General features: G+C 37.9%; 1 protein-coding gene across 1 annotated transcript; it reads left to right on the top strand.

The window, feature by feature from the left end:
* The first annotated feature begins 6,174 nt into the window (after positions 1-6,174).
* LOC122431002 (olfactory receptor 8B3-like) lies at positions 6,175-7,104 on the top strand. Its single transcript, XM_043452014.1, has one exon. It carries the CDS (start codon positions 6,175-6,177, stop codon positions 7,102-7,104), a length of 930 nt encoding a protein of 309 aa, XP_043307949.1.
* Positions 7,105-14,540: the final 7,436 nt, after the last annotated feature.

Here is a 14,540-nt window from a genome sequence, read left to right as displayed (position 1 = left end):
CAAAAATCATAAAGGTATATATACAAAAAGCAGTTATATGCTAGCAATTTGGCAACCTAGAAAAATGGACAACGTTTTGAAGCATAGAAACTCTGGAGACTGAATCAGGAAGTAAGAGGCAATCTGAACCAACTGATCACTAATTTTGAATTTGTAATTAAAAAAAAAATCCCAGCAAAGGAAAAAAGTTTAGGATTGGACAGATTCAAATGGGAGTTCTACCAAGCATAGAAAGAAGAGCTAATACCTAACTTCTCAAACTATTCCAAAATATTGAAGAACAGGGAACATGCCCAGGTTCATTCAACAAGGCCAGCACCTCCCCATTCCAAAACCACAGGAAGACACTACCAAAAAAAGAACATTACAGGCCAATATGTCTGAGTAATATAGATGTAAAAAATATTCAACAAATGATTCTTAAACTAAAGTGATGGGTCATAAATCATGACCAAGTGGGATTAATTCTAGGACTGCAAGGATGATTCAATATCCAGAAATCAATCAATGAGATACACTACATTAATAAAAGGAAGAATAAAAATCAAATGATATCTACACAGACGCAAAAATTTTTGATGAAATTTAACATCCAATCATGATAAAATTTCTTATCAATGTTTGTATAGAGAAAATATAACTTAGTAAATGCCATGTATGATAAACTCACAGATAACAATCGTATTCAACAGTGAAAAACTGAAAGACTTTCCTTTAAAGTCAGGAACAAGATATGGATGCCCACTTTCACCACTTCTATTTTACATGGTATTGGAGATCCTAGCCACAGCAATCATACGAGAAAAAGAAATAAAATCACCCAAATTGGAAGGGAAGAAGTAACACTGTCTCTGTTTGTGGATTGACATAATACTATATATAAAAAAACCTAATATCTCCACCAAAAAAACTATTAGAACTAATAAATGAATTCAGTAAAGTTGAAGGATACAAGATTGATATACTAAAATCTGTTATTTTTCTGTACAGTAAAAATGAACTATCAGGAAGAGACAGCAGGAAAACAGTCCTGTTTAACGATGCATCAAAAAGAATAAAATACCTAAGAATAAACTTAGTAAAATAAGTGAAAAACCTATACTCTGAAAATTTTAAAACAATTAAATGGAAAGATATTCTGTGTTTATGGATTGGAAGAATCACTATTGTTAGAAGTCTGTAGTAATCTACAGTTTTAACGCAATTCCTAAGAAAATACCCATGGCATTTCCAACAAAAGTAGAACTCATAATCCTAAAATTTATATGGAATCACAGGAGACCCCAATTATCCAAAACAATATTGAGAAAAAAATAACACAGGTGGATGTATCACATGCCCAGACTTCAGATTATACTATAAAGCTACAATCAAAACAGCATGGCCCAGGCACAAAAAATAAATACATAGATAAGTGGAACAGAATAAGTAATTCAGAAATAAACCCACATTCCTTTGACCAATTAATCTATGACAAAGGAGATAAAAATATACAGTGAAGATAAGACAGTCTCTTCAGCAAGTGGTTCTGGGAGAAGTGGACAGGTGCATATAAAACAATGAGATATGAACATTTCCTCACACTACATAGAAAGATATACTCAAAATTATTTAAATACCTCAGTGTAAGATCTAAAACCACAAAACTCCTAGATAACATAGGGAAATCTCTTTCTGCATAAACCTTTTTTTTTTTTTTGAATCGGTCTTCTAAGGCAAAAGAAAGAAAAGCAAAAATGAATGAATGGGACCTAATTAAAGTTAAAAGGTTTTGCACCATAAAGATCATCAACAAAATGAAAAAGCTATCTTACTGGATGGGAGATAAATTTGCAAATGATATAACCAAAGGGAGTTAATATCCAAAATAGATAAACAGCTCATACAACTCAGTATCAAAAAACCCAAACAACCCAATCAAAAAATGGACAAAGGAACTGAATAGACAATTTTCCAAAGAATATACACAGGTAACAACAGACACATGAGAAGATGCTCAACCATCAGTGATTATTAGAGAAATGCAAATCAGAACAATGAGATATTACTTCATACTTTTTAGAATGGCAGTCATCAAAAAACCCCCACAAATATCAGATGTTGTTAGAATGTGGAGAAAAGGAAACCCCCCCCCGTACACTGTTGGAAGGAATATAAAGGTGAAACCACTATGGAAAGAAGTACAGAGGTTCCTCAATAAACTAAAAATAAAACTACCATATGACCCAACAGTTGGGTATATATCTGAAGAAAGTGAAAAGAGTAGTCAGAAAAGATTAATGCCACTGAGTGTTCATAGCAAAATTATTTTCAGTAACAAAGATTAAATAGATTAAAAATATGTAATATTTAATGGTCAGTGATATGTTCAGTATATTGCATGTGTGGGTGCAAAGTTGCTTCAGTCATGTCCATCTCTTTGCAACCCTGTGAACTGTAGCCTGACTGTCTCCACTGTACATGGGATTCTCCAGGCAAGAATACTGGAGTGGGTTGCTATGCCCTGCTCCAAGGTATCTTCCCAACCTGGGGATCAAGCCCATGTCTCTTATGTTTCCTGCACTGAAAGGCAGGTTGCTTGCCACTAGCACCACCTGGGAATCCCAGGTACACTATAGTACCTGGCCATTAAAAAGAATGGAATTCTGCCATTTGCAAATACATGGTTGTTCCTAGAGAATATTATACATGGGGTCGCTAAGAGTCGGACACGACTGAGCGACTTTGCTTTCATTTTTCACTTTCATGCATTGGAGAAGGCAATGGCAACCCACTCCAGTATTCTTGCCTGGAGAATCCCAGAGACGGGGGAGCCTGGTGGGCTGCCGTCTATGGGATAGCACAGAATTGGACACAACTTAGCAGCAGCAGCAGAGAATATTATATTTAGTGAAATAAGACAAAGAAAGATGAATACTATATGGAATATAAAAAATAAAAGAAAAATGAATATAACAAAACAGAAACAATCTCACAGATACAGAGCCCAAAGTATTGATACTGGTGGGGAGAGGAAAGCAGTGAGGGTCAATGCAGGAGCAGGTGATTAAAGAGATACAGACCGGTATGTATAAAATGAATAAACAACCAGGATATATTATGCAGGTGAAGAATGTAGCCAGTGTTTTATAGTAGTTTCAAGTGGAGAATAATCTATAAAATAATTGAATCATTATATTTGTATACCTGAAATTAATATAATACTGCAAATCAACTGTATTTCAGGAAGAAATTCTGTCTGACTTCTGGTAACTTGATTGTAATGTGTCTTGCTGTGGATTTCTTTGGAGTTACTGTATTTGATATCTTTACTGTTTCCTGGTTCTGGATGTCCATATCCTTTGACAGATTTGGGGACTTTTCAGTCAGTTTTTCTTTGAGAAAACTTTTGGATCATTTCTCATATTTTTGTCCTTTTAGGGTCTCTGTAGTGCCTATATGGTCCATGTGATACTTCCATAAATTCCTTAGAATTTCAACAGTATATTTTATTTTTTTTCTTTTTGCTCCATTTAATAAATTATTTCAAATGTCTTTTTTTCAAATTATATAATCCTTTCCTTTATTTAATCTGCTGCTTTGACCATCTAGTGAATTTTTCAGTGCAGTTATTGTGCTTTTTGATTCATTATTTCTGTGTGGTACTCTTTTTTTTTTTCCATTTATTTTTATTAGTTAGAGGCTAATTACTTTACAACATTGCAGTGGTTTTTGTCATACATTGACTTGAATCAGCTATATGTGTTACTCTTTCAAGCTGAAATTCTCACTTTGTTCATGTATTGTTCTGTGACTAGGTGATGCTTTAGTCACTAAGTCATGCCTAACTCTTGCTATCCCATTGACTGTAGCCTGCCAGGCTCCTCTGTCCATGGGGTTCTCCAGGCAAGAATAGTGGAGTGGGCTGCCATTTCCTTCTCTAGGGGATCTTCCCAACCCAGAAATTGAACCTGTGTCTCCTGCATTACAGGAGACTAGAGTGAGCATCTTTATGATGATTAAACGAGCCCTTTGTCAGGTAAATCATATATCTTAATTTCATTAGGGCCACTTTGTAGTGTCACTTTCTTGTAAAGCGGAGGGCTTGTGTTAATTGGACTTTCTTTCATGTTTCCTTGACTTTCTGTGTTTGTGTCTGCACATAGGCAAACTAGCAACATATTTTACTCTTCATGAACTGGCCTTGTACTGGAGAAGACCAACATTAATAAGCCTGACTGGAAAAAGTGGGCCTCTCAATCTGGCGATAGTACAATCCACTTGCCTTGTTCTTAGAAGCTTCCAGGTATCTGGAGAATGTCAGGGTCCCGTCAGGCTCCTAAAAGGAGACTAGAATCAATTCCTCAGGCAGCGTCCAGGTGAGCACAGTGCGTCTTTTCCTTCACCAAGGAGAAGCTGTCGGAAAAGCGTTTCCTACTGCTGGCTGTGTTAAGTCAGGGGGAGGGTTCATAGTGATGAATTCTAGACCAAACTGCTCTCTCTCTTCTCCCTTACCTCAGGTAGCTAAAGTCTGCCGTATCCCACGTCCCTTCAGTTTTCTGACACAGGCTATACAGAAGTCAATCTTGTGAATGGCCCCAGGAAAGCTGGGGTTTTGGATGCATTGTGCACCTCTTTCTCTTCCTGAGGAGAATCTGGGAACTGGTGATTTCGTCCCAGTCACATGGTTCTGAACCACCATAGCTATATGGCAAGATGTATGTTGAATTTTTTTAATAGATTCAACATGACTGGTATCATACTTGAACTGTGTGCAAGATCCTCTTAAACAAATTTTGGATTTCTTACAAGGGAATCTGTACATAAATTGCTTTTGAGTCCATGTATTCATGCAGAGAAGGAGATTCTAGCATTTCCTGTTCTGCCATCTTGCTGATAGGAAATGGGAGTTAATTTTGGCTCTTCCTTGGATGATGAAAATCTCTACAGTGAAGGGAAAACTTGAGTAAAAGATTGAGTCTATAAGGAACTAAAAGACAGATTTTAAATACAGTCCCCTTAGTTCCTATTACATGTAGAAACTGTTCCCTGGGGAAGAGACTGAACAAGCTGCTGCCATCTATAACGGAGTGCCTTATACCATTACACTCAAATTAAATCTTTTATGGCTTACTGTGTGGCTAAAATGATAATAATAGAGGCTGTTTATTGTTTTTTGCAGTTTGATAGGACTCAAAGTCATAATCATGATTATGATCTGTAGTTCAGGAAAGCTTTTGAGGGCATATCAGAAATTAGTTACAGGTGACATTTTGTTAGAATCAAAGAAATTAAAGCCTCAGAACCTGAAATTACCCTTTAAGGACCAGGGGGATTATACACAATAAGAATAAACCCTGGAAAAAAAAAAAAAAAAAGAATAAACCCTGGGGATATTCTGACTTAAAAGAGGGTGAGTTTCTGAATTCTATTTATATCCATGTTTCCTTTGTTGGAGATGGAGAATGAGGACCTACAGTATGACAGTTCATTTCCTGTTTTTGCTGTCCTAAGATTCAGCTGAATTTTGCAGGGAAATGTGTTTGAAGAGAGAGCAGGGAATGTTAGAATTACTAAGGGACACAGGTGATGCAGTTTCTCAGTAAATTCCCTTTCCATGGATAGAACATTCATTCTTCTAGATTTATAAGTTTTATTTTGTGACATGGTGAGTTAACTTAACCTCTCTTAGACTGTGGTCCCTTCCCCCCACCACCGCCTTTTTTTTTTTTTTTTTAATGTAGAGATAATCTTCTTGGTTCCTACCTTTAAAATCTTATCTACACTGCAGGTGAGTACTAGGCTTTTGGGATGACTCCCTCTAAATTTACTGGTGAGGGGAAGACCAAGTGAATGAAGAAATTGTGAGAAGAGGCAATAAAAATTCTGTTCTCATTCAAAATTCTTTTTCATGATCCTTCGGTTTTTTCCAATACTTATCTTTGCATATGCAGTTCCTTTCACTCTATTGGCTAACTTTTAATGCTTTTAGCTACTTAGTTAAAAAAGGGTTTATAAGGGAAAGTTCCTGAAACTAATTTCCATGATAATGATAAGGAAGTTCCATGAGTGCAGGGTAGGCTATCATAGTCATCCCAGCACATACACTGTCTTGTATAGGAGATGTTATACAAAACCCTGTTTTTCCTCTTTGTGACCCTTTTCTCCTGTGCTCTCAGATTCCTTTAGGGAAGAATGGCTCTGGGGAATGGTTCTTTCATGACTCAGTTTATTTTGATGGGATTGACAGACCAACCAGATCTCCAGCTCCCGCTCTTCTTCCTCTTTCTAGCAATGTATGTGGTCACTGTGATGGGAAATTTGGGCTTGATCATCCTTATTGGGCTGAGTTCACACCTACACACCCCCATGTACTTTTTCCTCTTTAACTTGTCCTTCGTAGATCTCTGTTATTCTTCTGTGTTTACACCCAAAATGCTGATTAACATCATATCAAAGAAGAAGATTATCTCTTACATGGGGTGCATGACCCAGCTTTACTTTTTCAGTTTTTTTGGTATTTCTGAATGCTATGTGCTGACGTCAATGGCCTATGACCGCTATGTGGCCATCTGTGATCCACTCTTGTATAATGCTGCCATGTCCCCTAAAGTGTGTTCCAGCCTTATGCTTGGTTCATACTTGATGGCAGTTTTGGATGCCACGACCCTTATTACATGCATGCTGAGACTGACCTTCTGTGATGCAAACACCATCAACCATTATTTGTGTGACATCCACCCTCTGCTCCAGCTCTCATGCACAAGTACCCACATCATTGAACTGGAAGTGTTCATTGTGGGAGGCATCAACATCATTGTGCCCAGTCTCACCATCTTTGTCTCTTACGGTCTCATCCTCACCAGCATCTTCCACATCAAGTCCACAGAGGGCAGGTCCAAAGCCTTCAGCACCTGCAGTTCCCACATCATTGCTGTCTCTCTGTTCTTTGGATCAAGTGCATTTATGTATCTCAGACCATCTTCTGTGTCTGTGGATGATGGGAAAATATCCTCTGTCTTTTATACCAATGTGATTCCCATGATGAATCCCTTAATTTACAGCTTGAGGAACAAAGATGTTAAGCTTGCTCTGAGAAAAACTTTGAGGATGAGAAAGTTTTGATCAGAAATGATGTTTGTGCATATAGTTACAGGACAAGGAGATTCAGTGTGATTACTTGCTTTTAGTTTCAGCCTTATTCCTATGAATATTTTCTTTTAATATGATTAAGAAAATTTGAGAGTTTTCTCCAGTTTTTTAGTCTGGGATTTCTTTTTCCCTATTTGCATACTATCTTTTTTCACATTTTTAAACTGTTTTTTGATAACTTTAAAAGATATATGTAATATCTCTCTTATTTTTTATTGTCATTTCCAACTTAAAAAAAAAGTTTTTGAAAGAAAATGGTCTCCAAGTGATCAAATTTGAGATACCTGTGATATACTAAGAGATCAGTGATCAAAGTGAACTGGATAGCACTGGTGCTGCTGCTGCTGCCGCGTGGCTTCAGTCGTGTCCGACTCTGTGCGACTCCATACACGGCAGCCCGCCAGGCTCCCCCGTCCCTGGGATTCTCCAGGTAAGAACACTGGAGTGGGTTTCCGTTTCCTTCTCCAGTGCATGAAAGTGAAAAGGGAAAGTGAAGTCGCTCAGTCGTGGCTGACTCTTAGCGACCCCATGGACTGCAGCCTACCAGGCTCCTCCGTCCATGGGATTCTCCAGGCGAGAGTACTGGAGTGGGGTGCCATTGCCTTCTCCGCTGGATAGCACTATTGTAACGTTATTCTATTGGAGTTGTGCTTATTCTCCACTTGCTGTCAGAAGCATGAATTAGATACTGTTTCACTCCTGTCTTTCCATTTTCTGACTGGGAAGACTATGTCTCCTTTAAATGCCAGAGATTGAAGTTTCTATAAAGGCTTAGATTATAATTCAGTTTGCATCTCTAAATATTTGCATCTAGCTTTTGGCAAGTGTTTTCCTTTTACTATTTACAGTGAAACTATTACATGTCAGATCATATAAATATATTTATTTCATAAATGGTAAAATGAAGTTCACAATGGTTAATGATTTAAATTCACAGCTTCATAAAAAAAAAATCTAGACTTAACTGTTAGCCTTCTAATTTCAAGTCTATGACTTTTGTACTTATATTCACTTTGCTCTATTCTATTTGTTTCATTAAGACCATACTATGAGAAAATATTTTTAATTTGAAAATTGACTGCTATTTTTTCAAGGGGGATATATGAATTTCCTTCACACTATGTGTTGCTTTTGATGTTTTTTAGTTTAGGCAAAGTGTTTCATGGTTTTCTTTGGGGGGAAAAGGAATGCTTTTTGGACTAGTATATTGTTGAGATGATTGATTCAAATAGGGAGTTACTAATTCTGAAAAATTAAAAGAACTGAATTTGGGGTGTTTGAAAGTGTTTCTTTTTTCTTTTTAATTAAAAGGACAGGATATGGGTGAGAAAGGAATCCAGAATCATGTCATTAGGAGATACTTCAGCAAGGCACAGACAACAAATAAGAGGTTGTTTGTGGAAAGTGGCCATGAGATTTAGGAAACAAATTTTATTCTGAAATTCTGTCCATCTACACAGAACTGTATGTGTATTTCATGGTCCATGAATCTTTGATAAAGTTGTAATGTGCATGACTGTAAAGTAGTAGTGCATTGGGAAATGATGAAAATGCTATGGCCATATTTGCTATGGTCACATTTGGAACATGGGAGAAAGAGGGAAGGAGGTGATAAAATAACTACAGGCATTTGAAACTCAAGTTAGGAAGAAGAAATTTAGAGAGTAAATTGATGGATAATGAAAGATCCTACCTATGACATCGCTCTTCTTTTTATAGGACCCTAGAAATATTATGATGCTCAGCGGTGTTTCATTGGATAGGACACAAATTTAAGTTATTTGATTTTTGTCAGTTAAACCAACAGAGCTCGAGAACCTGGGAATAACTAAATCATTTTTGTTCTTGTGGACCTTCATATCTATTTATATTTCCTTGTGTGTGCTTAGTCGCTCAGTCATGTCTGACTCTTTGCAACTTCATGGACTGTAGCCCACCAGACTCCTCTTTCCATGGAATTCTCCAGGCAAGAATACTGGAGTGGGTTGCGATTCCCTTCTCCAGAGGATCTTCCTGACCCAGGGATCAAACCTGCATTGTAGGTGGATTCTTTACTGTCTCAGCCACCAGGAAAGCCCCTAGTACTTCCATACAGATTTTAAATTACTAAACCTCAAAGTGCAGCTGACAGTATAATGACATCTTGAAGGAAATATTTTGTGAATACACAAATTTTTTCACTGTCTTTACTGGAAAAGATGTTGCTTTTTAATTTTTTTTAAAAGGCAAAAGTGCTACCTTAAAAATCCTCAATATGATATGGCAAGGGAAAATTTAAATATTTTCTCCATGGATGTCAGGCATGCAAATGTCCATGAGAAGCTTCCATAGAGCTTATGGAACCCAAGCTGGGAAAGTAGGACCTTTCCCCCTCCAATATCCAGTGTCTGTACTCTGATTTCTAATTGTTGCTTCCGAACCAGATGTGCAGACACCGGGGGAGCAGCCACTGTTGGTGCACCTCTCCACTGTGGCTACAAGCTGCTCCTAATCCAGCTGAAGTGACTTCCAGGGAATTTAAAGGCCAGCACACTTTTACCCTGTCATCATTATTTTCTCTTTTTGGTCTTTCACGAGCCAGATGTTAAAGATAGGACTTTTAAAAAGCAAGAAGCCTATATAGAGATAATGAGAATGTCCCCGTGCATGTACTTGAATGATACATGCTCAAAAAGACCAGTAAATAATTTAAATTTTCTCCTGAGCCTGATCCTCTGCACGGAGATTGCCTATAATAATCTAAACTACAAAAATGAGGAGGGAGTTCTAGATGGCAGGTTGGTAGGATGCTAAGCTCACCCCTCCTCAGGAACACATCACATTACCACTACATATACAGACCTCTTGCTGAAATCCACCTGGGCAAGAGCAGAACAGCTCTTCTACAACCAAGGTTGTAAAGAATGATTCGTATGGAATCTGCCAGGAAGGGGAGAGAAGCGATAAGGTTGGGACCTATACTTCTCACCTGGGACAGAGAAGAGGAAGGGGATGTCACAAGCTGTGAAATACTCCTGGAGGAGCAAGGATTTGGGGCCAGAGTTTAGGCACACCAGCCCTGGGGTTTAAAAACAGGAAGTAAGCCCCCTTTCTGGCTTGAAAACCAGTGGAGATTTACCTGAGTACTGCAAGTAACTGAGACCCTGCTCTTGAAGAGCATGTGCCAGACCTGCTCACTCCCAATCACAGCATGGAGGCAGCAGATTGAAAACTGTCTGGGACTCCGGCCAGCTGGCAAGGACTACCCCAGCATCCCCTCTTCCCCAGCTCTAACTGAGCTCCTGCCCCAACCTCTCATGTTCCTGCGGTTGCTGCCCACTAAAGGGGAGGATGGATTCCATTGCTAACAAAAGTGTGCAGCCTTGGAGGGGTGGGAGGTGACTTGGACACTGAGGCTGCAACTGAGCCACTGTCAGCTCAAGTCTCTGCAGGCACTCCAGGAGGAGGGACGTTAGGTCCAGGGGAGAGAACACTGTCAGCAGAGTGCACATTCCTGTCCATATTGGGAGGGGGCAGGGTCAGCTCTGTGCTGTGGCACCAACCCCTCACCACTACCTAGCCACGAACTTAGGTGATGTTGTTGATATTTAGTTGTTAAGTCGTGTCCGACTCTTTTGTGGCCCCATGGACTGTAGCCCACAAGGCTCCTCTGTTCATGGGATTTCCCAGGCAAGAATACCGGAGTGGGTTTCCATTTCCTGCTTCAGAGGACCTTCCTGACCCAGGAGTCAAACCTGGGTCTCCTGCCCCTGGTAGACTTTTCTTTTTCTTTTTTTTTTTTTTTAACCACTGAACCACCAAGGAAGCCTTTAGCACACTACGAAAAAAGCAAAACCAGCCCAGAAGTGCAACCCCACGCTCTCATACCTTGATCATGGCCTGGAATAATTCAGAAACTGCCATCACATACAGGAAAAAGCCCCTTTCTTAAGGCTCTTGTTCCAGCTCCTCCGCCCACATGCCTATCCCCTGATAAGGTGGTGAAAACCATTGAGAACTGGGAAGCCCTTGCTCACACATGGCTCTGGCTCTGGTCCCACCAACTCCAGCCCTACATCCTACCAATGCAATAGCTGCCATCACACCCCAGGGGAAGATACAGTACATGCTTACTTCAGATCCAGTTCCCCCACCAAAGCCATTGGACATACATAGACTTCATAGGGACACTCCCATACAAGAAACCACTTTCAAGACTGGAATATGTAATTGCGTTACCTAATGTCTACAAGGAGATCCAACCAGTCCATTCCTAAAGGAGATCAGTCCTGGGTATTCATTGGAAGGACTGATGCTGAAGCTGAAATTCCAATACTTTGGCCACCTCATGCGAAGAGTTGACTCATTGGGAAAGACCCTGATGCTGGGAGGGATTGGGGTCAGGAGGAGAAGGGGACAACAGAGGATGAGATAGCTGGATGGCATCACCAACTCGATGGACATGAGTTTGAGTAATCTCCGGGAGTTGGTGATGGACAGGGAGGCCTGGTGTGCTGCGATTCATGGGATTGCAAAGAATCAGACATGACTGAGCGACTGAACTGAACTGAATTGAACTGAATGTCAGAGAGACAGAAAAAGTTAAGAAAAATAAGAAGTTATAAGAATTTGTTTCAGACCAAAGAATGAGAACAAGTAAAATCCTTATTAAAACCCTAATGAAAAGTAGATAACTAATTTACCTGATAAAGAATTTAAAGCAATAGTAATAAGAATGCTAATGAAACCGGGGGAAATAATAGATGAACACCATGAGTATTTTAACAAGGAACTAGAAAAAAACAGTTATAGATCAAGTGTACAATAACTGTAGTGAAAAATACACTAGCAGGAATTAGCAGCATTTTAGTGATAAAGAAGAATTCTTAAATGATATGGATGACAGAATAATGGAAATCACGCAATGAGAATAGCAAAAAAGAACAACAGATTTAAAAAATATGAGTAGTTTAATGGACCTCTGTGACAACATCAGGCTTATTAACATTCATGTTCTAGTGGAAGCAGCAGGAAAAAAGAGAACATGTAAAAGATGTATTTAATGAAATTTTCACTAAACATTTGAAGTAAACAGCTATCAAGGTTTGGGAATTATGGAGAGTCTCAAACAAGATGAACCCAAAGTGAAATACACTGTGGCATATCATAGTTAAAATGGCAAAAGTTAAAGATCAAAATAGAATTTTAAAGGCAGCAATAGGAAAACAAAGAATCTCATTTGTGATAACCCACATAAATCTATTATAAATTGATTTTTCTGAAGGGCTTCTGCAGGACAGAAGGAAGTAGCACAATATTTAAAGTGCTGAAGGGAAAAGCAAAACCAAAAACAAACCAAAAAACCCTGCAGCCTAGGATGCTCTTCCAAGCCAAGTCTATCATTCAGAATTGAAGTAAAAATAAAGAGCATCTCCGACAGCAAGCACTAAAAGGGTTCACCAATACTAAACCAACTATAGAAGAAATGTTAAAAATCTCTTTATTGAAAAAGACTACAAGAAGAATAAGAAATTAGAGGAAGGGAAATTTCTATTGGTAAAGGCAAGTATATAGTAATGGCTGTGGATCAACCACTTTAAGCTAATATAGTGGTTAAAAATGAAAGTTGTAAAATCATGCCAAGATATGGAAAAAACCTAAATGTCCATGAAAGACCAAATGGATGAAGATGTGGTAAATACACACAATGGAATACTGCTCAGCTGTTAAATAGAATGAAGTTTTGCCATTAGCAATAACTGAATGGACTTGGAGGATATTATACTAAATGAAATGTCACTGAGAAAGACAAACACTACATAATATCATTTATATTTTAATCTAAAAAATACAGCAAACTAGTAAATATAAAAATGAATCAGACTCATAGATATAGCAAACAAACTAATGGTTACCAATGAGGAATTAGAAGATGGAGGAGTAAGAAAAGGGTAGGGGACTAAGAGATATAGCTAGTATGTATAAAGTAAATAAGCCATAAGAATATCCTGTACACACAGGGACTATAACCAATGTGTATAATAAATATAAAAGAAATAACCTTTAAAATTTGAATCACTCTGTTGTACACCTGAAACTTAATGTAATATTGTAGCTAGATATCAACCTCCATAAAAAGGTGAAAATTATAAATTCAGTCATAACTACAACAAACGGGATAGACATAAAAATGTAAAATACAACATCTAAAACACAAAATGTGGGGGAAGCAAGTAAAAATGTAAACATACTAGAATTTGTTTGAACTTAAATCACTAGCATTTTAAAATGAGTGGCTATAGATATAGGCCAACATATATGAAACTGGTGGTAATCATAATAAACAACCTGCAGTAGATATTATAAAAACTAGAGAGAAAGGAGCACAAACATAACACTACAGAAATCATCAAACCACAAAGGAAGAGACCAATAGAAAAAGAGCAGAGAAGACATTCAGAAACATCTAGAAAACAAATAATAAAAGATAGTAAGTAGATACATATTTAAGTGTCAATAGACTAAATGCTCCAATAGGAAGACATAGGGTGGCTAAATGGATTAAAAAAACCAAAACAAACAAACAAAAAAAGAGCCTTCTCTGCCTACAAGAGATTCACTTCAGATCTAAAGAGACACACAGACTAAAATGAGGGATAGTAAAAGATATTCAAGTCAAGTGGAAAAAAAGAAATTGGGGAATTCAATACCCATATCAGACAAAGAAGTCATTACAACAAAGTCAATAGTAAAAGACAAAGAAGGACATTAAAAGGATCAATGCAAGAAGAGAATATAATGTTCAGAAATGTATATGGACCTAATATACTTATGTTGCTTCAGTCGGGTCCGACTTTCTGTGACCTCATGGACTGTAGCCAGCCAGGTTCTTTTGTCTCTGGGATTCTCCAGGTAAGAATACTGGTGTGGGTAGCCATTCCCTTCTCCAGGGGTCTTCTTGAACCAGGGATTGAACCCAGGTCTCCTGCATTGTGGGTAGATTCTTTATCTTCTGAGCCACCAGGGAAGCCCTTGGAAAAAGGTACAGAGGTACATCACAAAACTAAAAATAACAATCAGTATATATCTGAAGAAAACAAAAACAGTAATGTGAACAAATACATGCGACCAGTGTTCACAGCAGCATTATTTTCAATAGCAAAGATGTGGAAGCCACCTAAATGTGTATCAACAGATTAATTATATATATATATATATATATATATATATATATATATATATATGGATATATGTACATACATCATACACATACATTTAATGGCTCAATAATATATATGTTATATTCGTCATGAAAAGAATGAAATCTTGCCATTTGCAGTCATGTATCTGGTCCTAGAGAATAGTATATTCAAGGAACTAACACAAAGATCAGTATGGTATGTTATTAGTCATATGTGTAATATAAAAAA

The sequence above is a fragment of the Cervus canadensis genome, chromosome 29 (genome assembly GCF_019320065.1).
Source record: "Cervus canadensis isolate Bull #8, Minnesota chromosome 29, ASM1932006v1, whole genome shotgun sequence".
NCBI classification, from domain to species: domain Eukaryota; kingdom Metazoa; phylum Chordata; class Mammalia; order Artiodactyla; family Cervidae; genus Cervus; species Cervus canadensis.
This window is presented reverse-complemented; position numbering and strand designations above follow the sequence as displayed.

Bases quoted from the DNA above. Each gene is read 5' to 3' on its own strand.
- LOC122431002 (XM_043452014.1), top strand. From the start codon at position 6,175: ATGGCTCTGGGGAATGGTTCTTTCATGACTCAGTTTATTTTGATGGGA.